General features: G+C 36.6%; 1 protein-coding gene across 1 annotated transcript in view; it reads right to left on the bottom strand.

Annotated features, from left to right (window-relative positions):
• The window catches only part of RBP1 (retinol binding protein 1, cellular), a 16,431-nt gene extending 2,979 nt beyond the window's left edge, over nt 1-13,452 (bottom strand). Inside the window, exons 1-3 of the mRNA XM_010075611.1 lie at nt 13,335-13,452; nt 12,537-12,715; nt 571-672 (exon numbers count right to left, since the gene is read on the bottom strand). Coding sequence (XP_010073913.1) covers nt 571-672; nt 12,537-12,715; nt 13,335-13,407 — 354 coding nt within the window. The 5' untranslated portion in view covers nt 13,408-13,452. The remainder of the gene's footprint in view (nt 1-570; nt 673-12,536; nt 12,716-13,334) is intronic.
• Nucleotides 13,453-13,721: the final 269 nt, after the last annotated feature.

The following is a 13,721-nucleotide window of genomic DNA, read 5'->3' as shown; positions in this document are numbered from 1 at the left end:
AGGAAGACTGCCTTTTACCCACATTGATGAGAAAGTGAGAATGCTCTAAAGACCTATGTGAGAAAAGAATAAGCATCCTCTTTCAGGTCCTGTTAACTTAGAAAGATAAAAATGATGATCTGAAAGAACATGACATTTCAAAAGCTTAATTGCTGTTTTAGTTCTCTAGGCTCTAAGGCAGTCTGGCCTGTAATTATTTTAAAAGAACAATGGTATATTTTCCCCTTATGGCTTACTGTTTGATGCATAATTTCACCAGCTCCCATACTGCGTATTTCACAGTGTATGAAGGACATTCTGTTAAATGTCTTCCTCAGAGTAAACATTTCAAACTGGTATGTCTGGACAGACAGTTAACATAGAAAGAGTACTGCTTTGAAATCAGCCTGTCGTTGTAAGGGACATAAAAGCATAATGGCTCCAAATGTAATTGTTGCTTTAAAACAAGTCAAATGCTGCACCAATACTTAACTACGACAAAGTAAGCCAAGATGAGATAGCACACAGGCTGCTGCATTACATCGAAACACTTTAGTAGAGTGGCATTTAAAACCTGTTACATGTTCTTACCAGGTGCATTTCATCTCCTTCAATCCACTGGGTCCAACCACGACCTTCTTTTTCTCCATTCTGTACACAAAGAAGCTTATCTCCATCCCAAGATACAGTGGTCTAACAAAATAGATGTGTTCAGTGTTACTGCACTATTCCCTGGTATTATGATTAGTTTCCTTAAAGCAAAACTTCTCTCAAATAAAATAAATGATTAATGTATCTCATAAGAAGCATAATTGTAGAGTGTTGTAATGCTTAGGATAATCACAAAAGAAATTAGATTAAAAATGGAAGTTACTGCCCAACTGCCTGCCAAAACCTGGAAAGATGAGATAAAACACAAGAAAAAATATCATAACAAAATCATTGTGTAAGAGTGCACTCCTCTCTCCCTGATGACAAATACAGCAGCAGACGGGATGCGCAGCCTAACACTATCTTTGCAAAAAAAGCTGAAAACTCGAGATTCAGCTTGGTTTTTTCCCCCATAAGAAGGATTCCCCAGCTGCTCTACCTGAAAAAAGTACCCACCTACTGGCAGCTATGGATGAGCAAGGATTTTCAATTCTGAGATTTTTTTTTTCCCGTGTTTTAATCTGACTTCTGTCATCAAGCAGAGTGGTTTGGAATTATCAGCAAACTGGTCACGTTGACAGAACCTTGCTTTGTTTAACTGTAGCTGGAGAACTACTCAAGCCAGAATTGGCAGAACAAAAGTGAGAGTAAGGTGTTGCAGGATTCAACTTTTGTGACTATTGGTGCTGTCCTGAGTAGATCAGTAGAACTGGATTCATAAAACTACTTAAATGTATGAGGGTGCATCCTACAGCTTGTTACTCTGGTTAGTCTTTACTGACAATTTGCTTTTCATGTCTCCCTAAGATAAAGAGAAACAATACTCTGTAAAATAAAGAGGGAAGGGGAAGAGCAGTGACAATTTGTGCTCCGTGATGACAGTTTAACATGAACATCAGCATGTGGCTTTTAAACCAGCTTGTTTGAAGTGAATCTGAGGACTAGGTATGGAATTACTGTCTACCTTGTAAAAGTCTTAAGCCACTGCCTGTATGAGCGGTCAAACATGGAGAGATGAATGCTGACCATTCATTAAAGGAAAAATTTCTGCATCCATCCTGTGTAGTTTCTAAGAAAAGAAGTCAGCCTACATTTGTCATTCTGGGAACTGAAACCAGTTTGACATTCAAGAACTATGCGGCCCTATTTATTTAGTTTGCGTATGTCACAAACAATTAATTCTTAAAAGATAACTGTGATAGCCACTCTCTTTAAACGTGTATAGCCAGCGGTCTCCGCCCCTGGGCCTGGGAAGCTCTAGACTAAACACACACAGAAAACGAATCGCTAGAAAGAGTGCCAGCATAGATAACCATAGGCAAGGCACGGGTATTGATCCCATAGAGTCTGTTCGCACCATACGGGGTCTCTGAAACACAAACTCATTTGTCCTTGCTAAAAATCTCTGATTTGCAAAATGCGTTCACAAACTCTTCTGTTCACTCTTGTAAAATGATGTATTTAAATCAAGTAGTAGATAACATTTTTAAAAAGCCATATCCTTTCAATGTACAAAATGCTAATGCAAGCAGGAACAATGCATTTGGGTAAAGCTTAAGTTAATATCACCATCATAATTCATATCCTCTTCCATATATGTTTTGAATCTGTAGATATCCAGTTGGAGAGAGAAGATAACAAATAATACTAGTCAAAGTGAAAAATGTTTAATTTGTTAGATAACACACCTAAGACTTTCTGATGATTCTAAAAAAATTAATATATCAGAAAATTAACATTATTTCTACTGATGAGTTGTAGATGGAATGAAGCATTTGTATTTGCAACTTTGCTTAGGAATTGCACTTATTTTTATTCATTATTAGCTCAGCACAGCTTAATGATTAGACTAGCTTAATAGTTAAATTTTGGGGATTTACATGTGAATTCAAAGGCAATATACCACTATAAAGTAAGATCCAACTTTATTAGTACTACTGATGTTCAAAGTCAGTTGTGGAAGTTATTAGTTTCTGATTTTTGTATGTGGCTATGAAGGTTATAAAGGACAGGATACATTGCAGGAGAACATAATGTCCTCTTCTTTGTTAGCAGGAACAACCACTTTATGACAGTAAGATTAATCAGTGTCTTTCCTTTCTTTAGGTAAAACTGTAATGTCTCATATAATAAAAGACACAACTAATCTCTTTTAACTCGGATTGAAATAAGTTCTTCCATTTCAGGTATCTCTATTGAGACACACAGAGTACTACCTGAGGTGGGAGTTGCTATGGCTGTTATATGTGCACTGGCTGCTGCTAATAGTCTGCCCTTTACCGAGAGTTAAGATAGAGCAATACTTGCCTTAGAACATATCCGAATATTTGAGTCAGAACGTAATAATAATATTCCAAAAATACCACTGTAAGGCAAATGTTGATAAATACAGTCTCTTTTGTTGTATATAAGAGCAAAGGTTTATTTTAAAAGATTGTCTCAAGATACCAACATTGCAGGAGTCAAGCACTTGAACAGACTAGTAAGGCAGTTCTGTATGAGCCTTTAGTTGCTGTTGTTTTCCTCCCTGGAACACACTTCCTATCAAGATAAAGAGATGCCTTACCTTTTATGTAAAGGAACTTTTCTTAGAAAAGTAGGCTTTTATGATTAACCTTGTTTGCCCCCGTTTTGATAATAGCATTACCTAAGGTTTGCCCAATTACAGAGACTGAGCTACTGTCTCCTGTCTGGAATAACTGAAGATCTTTGCCAGGGTTTGGAGAGCACAGCATCCCCAGGCAGACAGTTCCTATTCTTCATCTGCCTCCACAAGAAAAAAAGAAGTAGACAAACCTGGAGGACATTGGAAAGCTGCAGTTTCCTCATGGCAACAGAGCCAATCAGATGAAAAATGTAATATTTCTCTAAAACTGAAGGCTCCTGCCTTCTTGAACATCTCATACTACTTATAGGATAAATGGAAGACTTAATTTATTCCTTTCAGCTAGGTAGTACATAACCTAGTTCATCATAAGCAAGCTTAAGTTTTGCTTACTTACTACCTGATCATACTTAAACCTAAGACCTAGCTTCCTAGGTCAAATGCATATAATTTTGTAGGAAACCTCAATAGAAAATAGTGATTAATGTGATAGTTGATTGTGTGATTAAAAATACTGAAAGAGCACAAGGAAAGTTTGTGGAGTAAGATAAACAGAGTGAGTCTTGCCTGAACTTTTCTCAAAAATTCTAACCACCAATATTGCACATCTTTGCATTAGATACTCTTTGTTCTTGAGGTGTAATAATAGAGAATGGAGCTGCCCTGGGAGGTGAAGAAGCCTTTGAAGCCTAAGAACACAAAAAATGTTTACATTTTCTTTAGTTTTATGATATGATTTCTGTAGTCTTACACTATTTTTGTGTACTTAGATATTTTCCTTTTATTATTTGTCCATTCACACAATATTGGTAGTGATTTAATCTCTTTGTGTTATGAAGACTTAAACACCTGTGCATAGCAACACCATCCTCCTGAAAATTAAAGGTAGAAGACATTATAATTAAAGTATTCTCATTGCAGTTTTCAGTTATAAGACAAGGTAGATTTATGAAATATTTAGTATTATGTATCTGGATTTTGTCCAGTAGCAGTAACAGTAGTGAAGTCTTGCAGAATGACAATAGATATTACTTCCAGCTTCTAGTGGCAAGTCATACTGACCCACAGCCAGAGACACTGACTTTTGTAATTTACTGAAATATTCATCAAACAAACTATTTTATCAGAGAACCTTGCATTTCCTAGTGAGGTCTAAGTGCAGAAACATTTGATGCTGGCTCTGCACAATGTTTCTCATTCCCATGTTGGCTATTCCTAATGTGCTTGCTTGGGTCACGTGCCCTGCAGCTGAAGATACATTATGTATTTTACAGATGAATGAAAGAAAATAACTTAAAAAAAATAGTCCATGAACATTTTTTGCTAATGTTACATAGATTTATGACACATTGCATTTACAAATATGAACTGCAGCTTCCACTCTTCATCAAAAAATGTTATTGATTTCCCATCTGTAGGAGAAACACAGTAGTACCAGTTCTATTTTTCTTCTACTTCCCTTTAGAGTGTTGTCTCTATATTATGGTGCAGCAAATGACTGCAGCGCTCTAAAACTGCACGACACACTCCACGCTCCATCTCAATCCAGTAATTCTCTGCCTATGAGAATGACTAGTCTTTTTAAAACTGTAACTATGATTTAAGAAAGATTAAACAATGGAAAGTAATTGTTTAGGTCAGATGATGTAAACTGTGTCCTATATTGTGTTTAGAAGTAACACCAAAGACAATACCCTAGAATTTTTGGTCAAACATGGCAATATATCAAACAAGATACTTAATAGCCTTTTAAGATAAAGCATTTTTATCTGTACTAACTATCAAAGTGATATAAAATCCTCTGGTAAGCAGTCTGCAGGGGGAATTTTCATCGAATGAAGTGCTAATGGAATAAACTAATGTTGACATCACAGACAAAATCCAACGTAACTGTGAAGGGGCATTCTGTAGTGTTGCAGTCACTACCTGTGACCTTCTGTGTAGGAGGCATGCTGCACACTGCTAACAGGAGGGATACAACCATGTTCAGGGTTTGTCATCTCTCCATCCTCTAACTCCTTTTATCTCATCAAATCCGTATCTGGCAGGTTGGTGACAGACAAACTACTAAGAAAACAACAAACCCAACAGAAAAATTAGTGGTAGGATTCCTGGACTTTCTCTCAGATAATAAAATCTACATCAACCTTTCCCTCCCTTACTAACTTCAGTTCAACCCTGTAGAAACACTTATAAATCTAACCTCCTATTTCCTCATTCCTGTTTTTAGCCATGCAGCAACAGAATTCCCAAAGTTAACTCATAGAAAATGGCTGATAGTACAATACAACGCATTTCTCAGCTGCTGCTGGGGCTGGCAGGTGTGATGTCTCATAATAGATCTCTGTAGCTACCGGACTCAGAAACCTGTTCATGTCATTACAAAGGGGCTCAGATTGTTGTTAAAAAGACAAGCTGGTTATAATGTGGGCGTTCTGTACCTGACTGATGAGCTCACTGAAGTTCACTGTAGTCACAAGATGAGACACTTGTAGAAGCAGTGTTTTGCCTCTATGATTGTCAGCATCTCCATTGCTAGCAAAGGGGCTTAGGATTGGATTGACAAATTTTAGATCCAAGGGTAAGCTCCTGTCAGATAGGATCAGATCTTAAATGTTCAAATCCCTTATTTTGAACCCTTTCTCGTAAAAGCAATAAAAGAAAGTAATGACTGGAGACATGTTCCAGGGAGTAGGAAAGTAAATGTGCCAAAGCTCTGGGCTATGCAGGCAACAATATATGGGAGGAGGGGCAGAATCAGTATTTTGGACACTGCGTAATGTTCTACTTCTTAGGAATGGTGGATTTTTTTCTTTTTTTAACTGAAATAAAGTTGTATACAAATAATACAAAAATAGGGAGATGTGTTTATACCCTATGTCAGAAAAAAAAAAAAAAGGAAAAACCAGCACATCCAATTCACTTTGTGCAAGGATCAGAATTGATTCTAAGACACTTATTGTTTAAATTAATGTGTATAATTGATTTATTCTGTGTGTAATTTTAGCAAGATGTAATTGTACACAACACTAAAGGTTTATAATTCAGCATTGGATTTGGTAAGTCTGGTTCTCAGGTTTTCAACTGATTCCTTCTGATTGCACTTCCTGCATTCATAACTGGAGTTTTTAGGATTCACAAAAAGCTGAAATGCTAAACCCATCCAAAACCACCTCCCCTACAATGCTTCAGCATGTTAGCAGTAGTTCTGTAAATAACTAGATCAAAGCTTCTGATCAGTCTCAGGTTTTAGACATGAACCAAGCACTGCAAAATCTGAAGTTAATAACATCTTAAATTATATGGTAAAAGATTCTAGAGATCTCATTTGATATCACTGCACAAATGTGCTGAGCATATCACTTACAGGTAATAAGCAGTAACATGAAAAGAGCACGCGGTGTTAAACAAGGCAGAAAAAAAGAAATAGCTCCTCTTTACTGAGACACGGAGACTGAATGAACCAGAGTTTTAGAGCCTGAGACAGATACAAGGGTGGACCTCTGTTCTCTCAAGCCTCAGAGGGACTGACTAGAGGACTGTTCTTCCTCACTTGCGGACAGCAGTTTGTAAAAGGTCAGAACTATCAACAGAAAACTACACAAAGACTACCTCGTTTAAATTAAGGCCCCCCCAAAAGTCAGAGATTATTCCAATGAGGAATTTACAGTACTGCAGAGAGAGGGCACTAGATATGAGAGAAAATTAGTACATACACACAGGCAATGACATAAAAACACCTCCCAGCAACAGTCACTCTAGCACAATGCTTGTTCCAACAGGGTACACGAGAAAATACAATCCAAAAAGACAAGGACAGCATTTGAGGGGGTAAAGAAACAAAACAGTTGAATCAGAGGGATCGAGAAAAGACATATTGCTGATCTTGCATCTTACTAGACACACACAATTTATTTTGAGTCTTCCCACCCTGTGGGGGATCCCTACTGAAAAATTCCAAATATTGCAATGTTTGTTGGTTGTTTTTCTGGCAGCAAAGTCTTCATTCCAATACCTACTTTAAACTAAAAACACAGCTGTGAATTCCATTTGTGGAACAGAGGAACTCTGCCTAAACAGCTTCATGAGCCATGTAATTTTATAACAGGGCTTTATTCTGACCTTGCAGTAGTATAAATCAAATTATGTCCAGAACAACTAAACTTAACTGCATTTTTCCTGAATACAAACTGGGGAGGAATAAGTTCCACATTGGGCATGTTAGTTATTTAAAACAGAGCCATGAGCCGTTTCAAACAACTCACCTCCTTTCACTAGGATATGGGACATGTAACTAGCACTAGTTTGTGTGACAGAAGGATTGGTCAGATGCCTATGAACAATCCCTACGTGGGTGTCTTAAACAACAAATGACTATATATTTTCAGGAAGATACTTCGTATGGTAAGATGTATGATAGATCCAATGAGTGAATTCTACAACTCCCAAATCCCCCTCGCCCTACACCAGCCCAGCAAGCCTTAACTATGACTAAAGGTTATATTAGTTCCAACAATGGAACCCTAAACACCCATTTGATAACTTATCCATGGTTATATTCTGCTTGTGTTCTGTTTTGGTTAACTAAATGGTTAATACATATGATTTCCTACCTTCAGTTTCAAATTCTTGCTGTTTTATCTGTTTACTAGTCCCCAGTCACTGTCATTTCCTTTCCTCCTTTAATGTAAGAAGAAAATTACTATGCCAAAGAGCACAAGGCTCTGAATTACTGAAGCATCCTTCACTTGCTTAGGCAAATATTCAATTTGAATGCAACTAATGCTGTTTTCAATTATCCAATAAATTGTGCTGTTCTATATTTAGAACATAGAATCTTCCTTGATTTTTTAAACAGATCACTTGCCCTTAGTCTCTGTCAAAGATAGATTCTTTCTGGACAGCATGAGCTAAAGCAATTCAGTCTCATTCAAATGCTTGAAGAGCAGAGAAAAACTATAATGCAAAAACTTTCTCTAACTTTAGCAGCAAAATTATTACAAAAGTAAAAATTTTAGGGAAGTAAGTTTTGAATCTGAGCTATCCTATTCTCAGTCTGCTTTGATACATTGGGTGCAAAGACTTGCAATGTGAAACTTCAGCCTTTCTCTCAGCCTTTAAGTTTTGTCAGTTAACTTTTTAATAAACTTCTGACTGATACACTAAGCGAATACACTGTGAAGGTACTTAAGGCTAACTTTTGTGCTTAGTGTCAGACCCTGCCTGTTCTTACGTTTACTGGCACATATTTCACATCACAGATGTTTCCTCAGCTTCACTGTTTATTACTGATGGTGAAAAAAGGAGTTAAAAATGTCTGGTGATGAATGGGACGTACTTTCGGAGATGGTTATCAATTAATTGTTCTCTCAATAAGGTCTTGCCTCTTTTGTGCACAGTAAATTTTTTCCACAGTAAAGTTTATGTGCATGAAACAAGGTTTTATATTTAGTGCAATACCTGATGCACTCACTAAATTAATCACAGCTAGAGATTATAGAATTTATCTTTAAAATTGAGGAAATTTCCTGATGAGACTGGAGCTTCACAGAGAATGAAGACAGCAGGATCAAATACTCAGTTCAGGAACTAGCAAAGCCATAGTTATCCATTTAACTTTAAATTTCTGTCTTTGTATGCTATACATCTGACATATGTTACCAATTAAAACCACAAAAACCTCTTTGAAGTAGTAGAAACTTTATCATATGATCTGATTCAAACTTCACATATGAGAAATAATGTAATTCAATATTAACGTTCTAAACTACTTTTACACCATCTAATGTGCACCTTGTAACATTTGCAAAGAATAAAAGATGCCCCTGAATACATAAACTTTAATTTTACCTTTGGAGTTCAAACCGTGAAGTTTTTAACAACCCTAAAGATTAAGTATGATTAAACTTGCTGAAACATATCTTTCACAAAATTGTCAAACAGAGAAACTCTTATTTAACTTTTATCTAGGAGATAAAACCTCTGGGGAAAACTCCAGGAGAAGCACAATAGCATTATGGAGCTAAGTGAACACAGAAGTCTCGTCTGCATGTCTTAGGAGACCAGGCTGTGCTGCTGCTTGCTCCGTACATGGTTTCAGTAACGCTAGGAATGCACTGAGTATCTACTGGCTTCTTGGAAGTACCTTGCACTGTGATTAGTGATCAACACATCTGTGTGGTCAACTATCCTAATCTTTTGTTTTACAGAACAGAGAAATTGCATCTTTAACTAAACAAGCAAGGCTTTTGATTTTCTCAAGATTTCTAAGTGGCAAATTTTCACTTCCAACAGAAACAAAATCTTAAAGGAACAGATATCACCAACTGATGCTACCTATATCCCTCAAGAAAATAGAATCACCTAAAAGCATGCTGCATACAAGAAAGTGATGGTTAAAGGTCAAAAAAAAGGGCAAATTGAAACTCCTAAGGTAATCATCTCACTGTTCCAGAAAGTTCAGACAGGCTTCCAGGAGTGACCAACTATAAAAATGGAAAAAGTCCTAGTCAAATGAAGCAGGGGGCCTATACTATCACAGGAGTATCAATTCCTCCTGTCAAACCTTGGCTTACTTCTAAAATAAGTATCAGCAAAACTTTTTAGCCTTCACTCATGACAGACAGTATTGATTTGGAGTTACTGTAGTTACACTCGACCCTGGCAGACTCAAAGATGTGTTTTACAACAGAAAAGTGAACACAATTTCAGTGAATTATACACAAGATCCAACCTGTTCACTGTGCCAGTATTATTTTTTAATGTTGTTAACTCTAGTTAGATTATATATTCTTCATTAAAAGAAAAAATAATCTATACCTACTGGATGAATTACTTATTTTTTTATTTTTGCTACTCTCCTGATGATTGCTCTGCTATATAGATTAATGTTTAATGTATAATTTGTCTTATCCATGTTACTTTGTACTTCTCATACACTGTGCTACTAGGATGAAACTTGCCCAGTGGTCTGCTCAGTCTGCAATACAAAAAACAATAATTGATTCATTATCTCTCCCATTAATCAGATTTAGTATTAATGATTAAGCCATTTACAGCACGCAGTTTCATAAGCTATAAATGAGAAAAAGAAACACAAAGAATGATATTCAACCTTTGCTTTTATGGTGGTTTGCTTTATAACATCACTGAGGCAATGGTCCAGTATCTCTTCTATCACCTCCATGACCTTTCTCTCAAAAGACTCTTTCTGGACCATTATTTTGTTGCTTAACAACTGCAAGTTTTGCCTGACGTTGTGGTTACCAGATTTGGGCTGAAGTGGTTTCAGAAAGACAGCTTCTTGTACTGTTTTGCCTTTGAAAAAACTGAGGTCTCATGTAGAAATCTTTAATAAGTAAATTGAACTGTAAAGTATGATACATTGCTACAAGGCAAACAGAGAACCAGCGATCTGCAGCCTTAACTGTAGAGCTGCAGTTTGGATCTGTTTGATGCTGGAGGCCAGAAGGGGTCATTGAGGATTTCTGAAAGTTTTTGTGGAACCATGTGCCTAAGTAATTCTTAACAAAACAATCAGCCAAGGTCAGTGACTACCTCTTGGGTTTTTTTGGAAAAGGCAAGAAGATACTGGTACCTTCTGCTTCCAAGGCTGAGTGAGCATTTTGCACTAAACAGACAATAGATAAAATGTTTAAGCAACCCTTGGAAGCAGGCTGAACTAGGTTCCACTGCAAATCAAACAGCTGTTGTAGTGACTAGAATAATCTTTCTCTAGTTTCTTTTTTCTTGTTCAACATTTTCAATTCTTCCCTATCACTCAATTTTGCAAAATAGGGTAGAGAATTTTGGCCTGTTACAAACAATGAAATATTTAGGGTATTTGTCAGGAAATTAACAATTGTGTGTTAAATCTATTCTGCATTTCAAAGCAGGACTGGGCAAGGGCCACATTTCCATGTCTTTTGAATCTGATTTTTCAACACAGTGGTTGTCTGACACATTTTGTAAGAACTTATTGCAGGTACATGCCAGACAGCCTCAGAGCACAATTACTTCTTTCTTTCATGTAGAGGATGTTCTAGTCCTGGAGCTTAATGGTATTTAAGTACAGAAAATGCTTAGATGGAGACAGTTCTGTACACACACAAACCAGTACTTCACTGGCTCAAACACTGAGGACTTATACATTTTAAGCACTTCAGCAGGTGTTTTGAATATTGCTATTTAGCAATTTAGCCATCTAAGTCAAAGTCTTTCTCTGGGCTTTTAACTATTCAGTGGCTCTGGACCTCATTATCCTGATTAAGAGCCTTCCAGCAGACAAAAATGTATTATGACATTGGGGCACTTTCCTACACACAACTACACATTGCTTCTCCCTTCTGGGAATGTTGTATCCTACACTCTATCGTGCTTCCACCCTCTGCAACAAGGAGTACAGAAGGATAAGTTGAGGCACTCGCTAGCTAGCCATTCTTTTTTTCTGATCTTCACCTTCTTTCCCTTTCCAGCCATCACCAGAGCAAAAGCAAATTTGCATATCCTAATGTTAGGGAATAGTATCGGTTTTAAATGGCACTATCTTTCTAAGAATGGAAAAGTATTAATTCTCTTTTATGGGATTTCTCCTCTATAGTCCCTCTCGAGACAATTTTCTTTTGCTTATCAGCTTCTTCACTGTAGGATATTGCAAGTATCTTGCTTTCAAACTAACAGGCAAGAACTTGGTATCCTCAAGTTTTTCCCGTTAATTGGTGTTTATCAGTCATAAATTGGAAAATATTGTCTCTCTAGCAAGCAAAAAGAGCTCATAAGGAAGAGACTGCAGTGTTTGCTTATCAATTGCAGTAAGATTTGTTCCAGCAGGCTAATTAATGCTTCTGCTCTAATAAACACACCCAGGAAGAAAGGAGCACAGGAACAAGAAAGAAAAGCTGCAATTTCTAAGCACTTGGCCATTCTTACACATGGGGAATAGTGCCTGACCCTGCAGACAGTGGATTTCCTTTACCGTAAAACACTGCTCAGTGAAGAGATTCTGGAGGTCTGAACCTAGATGTCTTTTTGACTAACCAATATCCCAGTATAATTGAGTAACATTTCACAGATGTTGCTGTTCATTCATTGATAAAATTGTTTTGTGCTCCAGATTTAAATTAGCATTCCCTTAATGCAAAGGCACAGTAAAAACTGTGTGCACATCTCAGCAAACTGAGAAATACAGAAATAATTTTAGGAATAGCCACAAAAAATGTTTAACAGGTGTGGTCTGTGAAACGTCTCAATTTATCAATATTCCTTTTTCTTTTTTGTCTATGGTTACAGCTCTAATTCTTACCATGCATTTGCGATCATCCACGCCAGCTAAATCCTCCTCAAACTCCTTTCCTACATCAAATTCCATGATGTAGTTTCTAAAAGTGCTTAGCGTTTTAATGATCATATGATCCCCATTCTGAAGGATTTCTTTGTCAGGTTTTAGCAAGTTTGCTATTTTTCTTACAGCAACATTTACATCTGAAAAAAGAAAAAGAATTATTTTAATCCAGAAAAGTCTTACCACAAAAAGAAGCTTGTAGGTCTTGGGAGAACTAAACCCAACAAAGATAAATAAATGTTCAGATCTTGCAGTCCAGCCTTCTCATCGGGAAAAAGTCCATAACCTAATTCTTTTAACTTAAATAAGCTAATGTTTTGATTTTCTGGTTTATTTAACCTAAAAAATACCGTTTGTATTTGACAGTTAATAAGGCCTTTAATATTCCTATAGAAATACTAGCACTTTACATCAAATGCAAACACACAAAATTGCATTAAGTAAATTATTGTCTCTTTATTACAAATAAAAATTTACTCTTTTCCAAATTACGTTTGTTTTTTAAAGTTTGAAATCTGCCACTTACCTCTTTAAGCTATGTAGCTTAATCTCAGTGTACACTAAGCTTCAAGATGGTAAAAGGTAGAGGCTGCTTAAGACAAAACAATTTTGCATAAGGCAATTCTTAAAGTGCATTCTGCAAAAAAAATATTTCTCACAAAAATGATTTTTGACTGTACAAGAAAAAATAGATCCATGTAAAGACTGAGAGGTTGCATTTATTGATTATTTATCAAAGAAACATGTCAGAAACCTTACCTAGTGCTTTCAGGTACTCCTCAAAATTGTCATTGCTGACCATTTTCCAGTACCCATTGAAATCTGCAGGCATCCCTATTTCAGCAATTGACAAAATCAAAGTCTCAGAACAGTGTGTTTATTCTGTACTACACAGCTCGCTGCCTTTCTTTGTGGCGAGTTTGAACTCTGTTTTCTTTTCTCTCTTTTTTAGACCATGGAGCTATGCAAGTCCTTCTAATCCGATTACTGTTGAAGTGTTGCCTTTAAATCCTTCCACATGGCTGAACCTCTGAGATTTCTAATGACAGCAGGATGACTTGATTTAAGCAGAATGAAACATTCACCTTCCATACAACTTCTGTAAGTCTACCGATTATCTGGAGATGCATTTTAACCATACTACTC

This window comes from Pterocles gutturalis, unplaced genomic scaffold (genome assembly GCF_000699245.1).
Source record: "Pterocles gutturalis isolate BGI_N339 unplaced genomic scaffold, ASM69924v1 scaffold38817, whole genome shotgun sequence".
Lineage (NCBI taxonomy): Eukaryota > Metazoa > Chordata > Aves > Pterocliformes > Pteroclidae > Pterocles > Pterocles gutturalis.
This window is presented reverse-complemented; position numbering and strand designations above follow the sequence as displayed.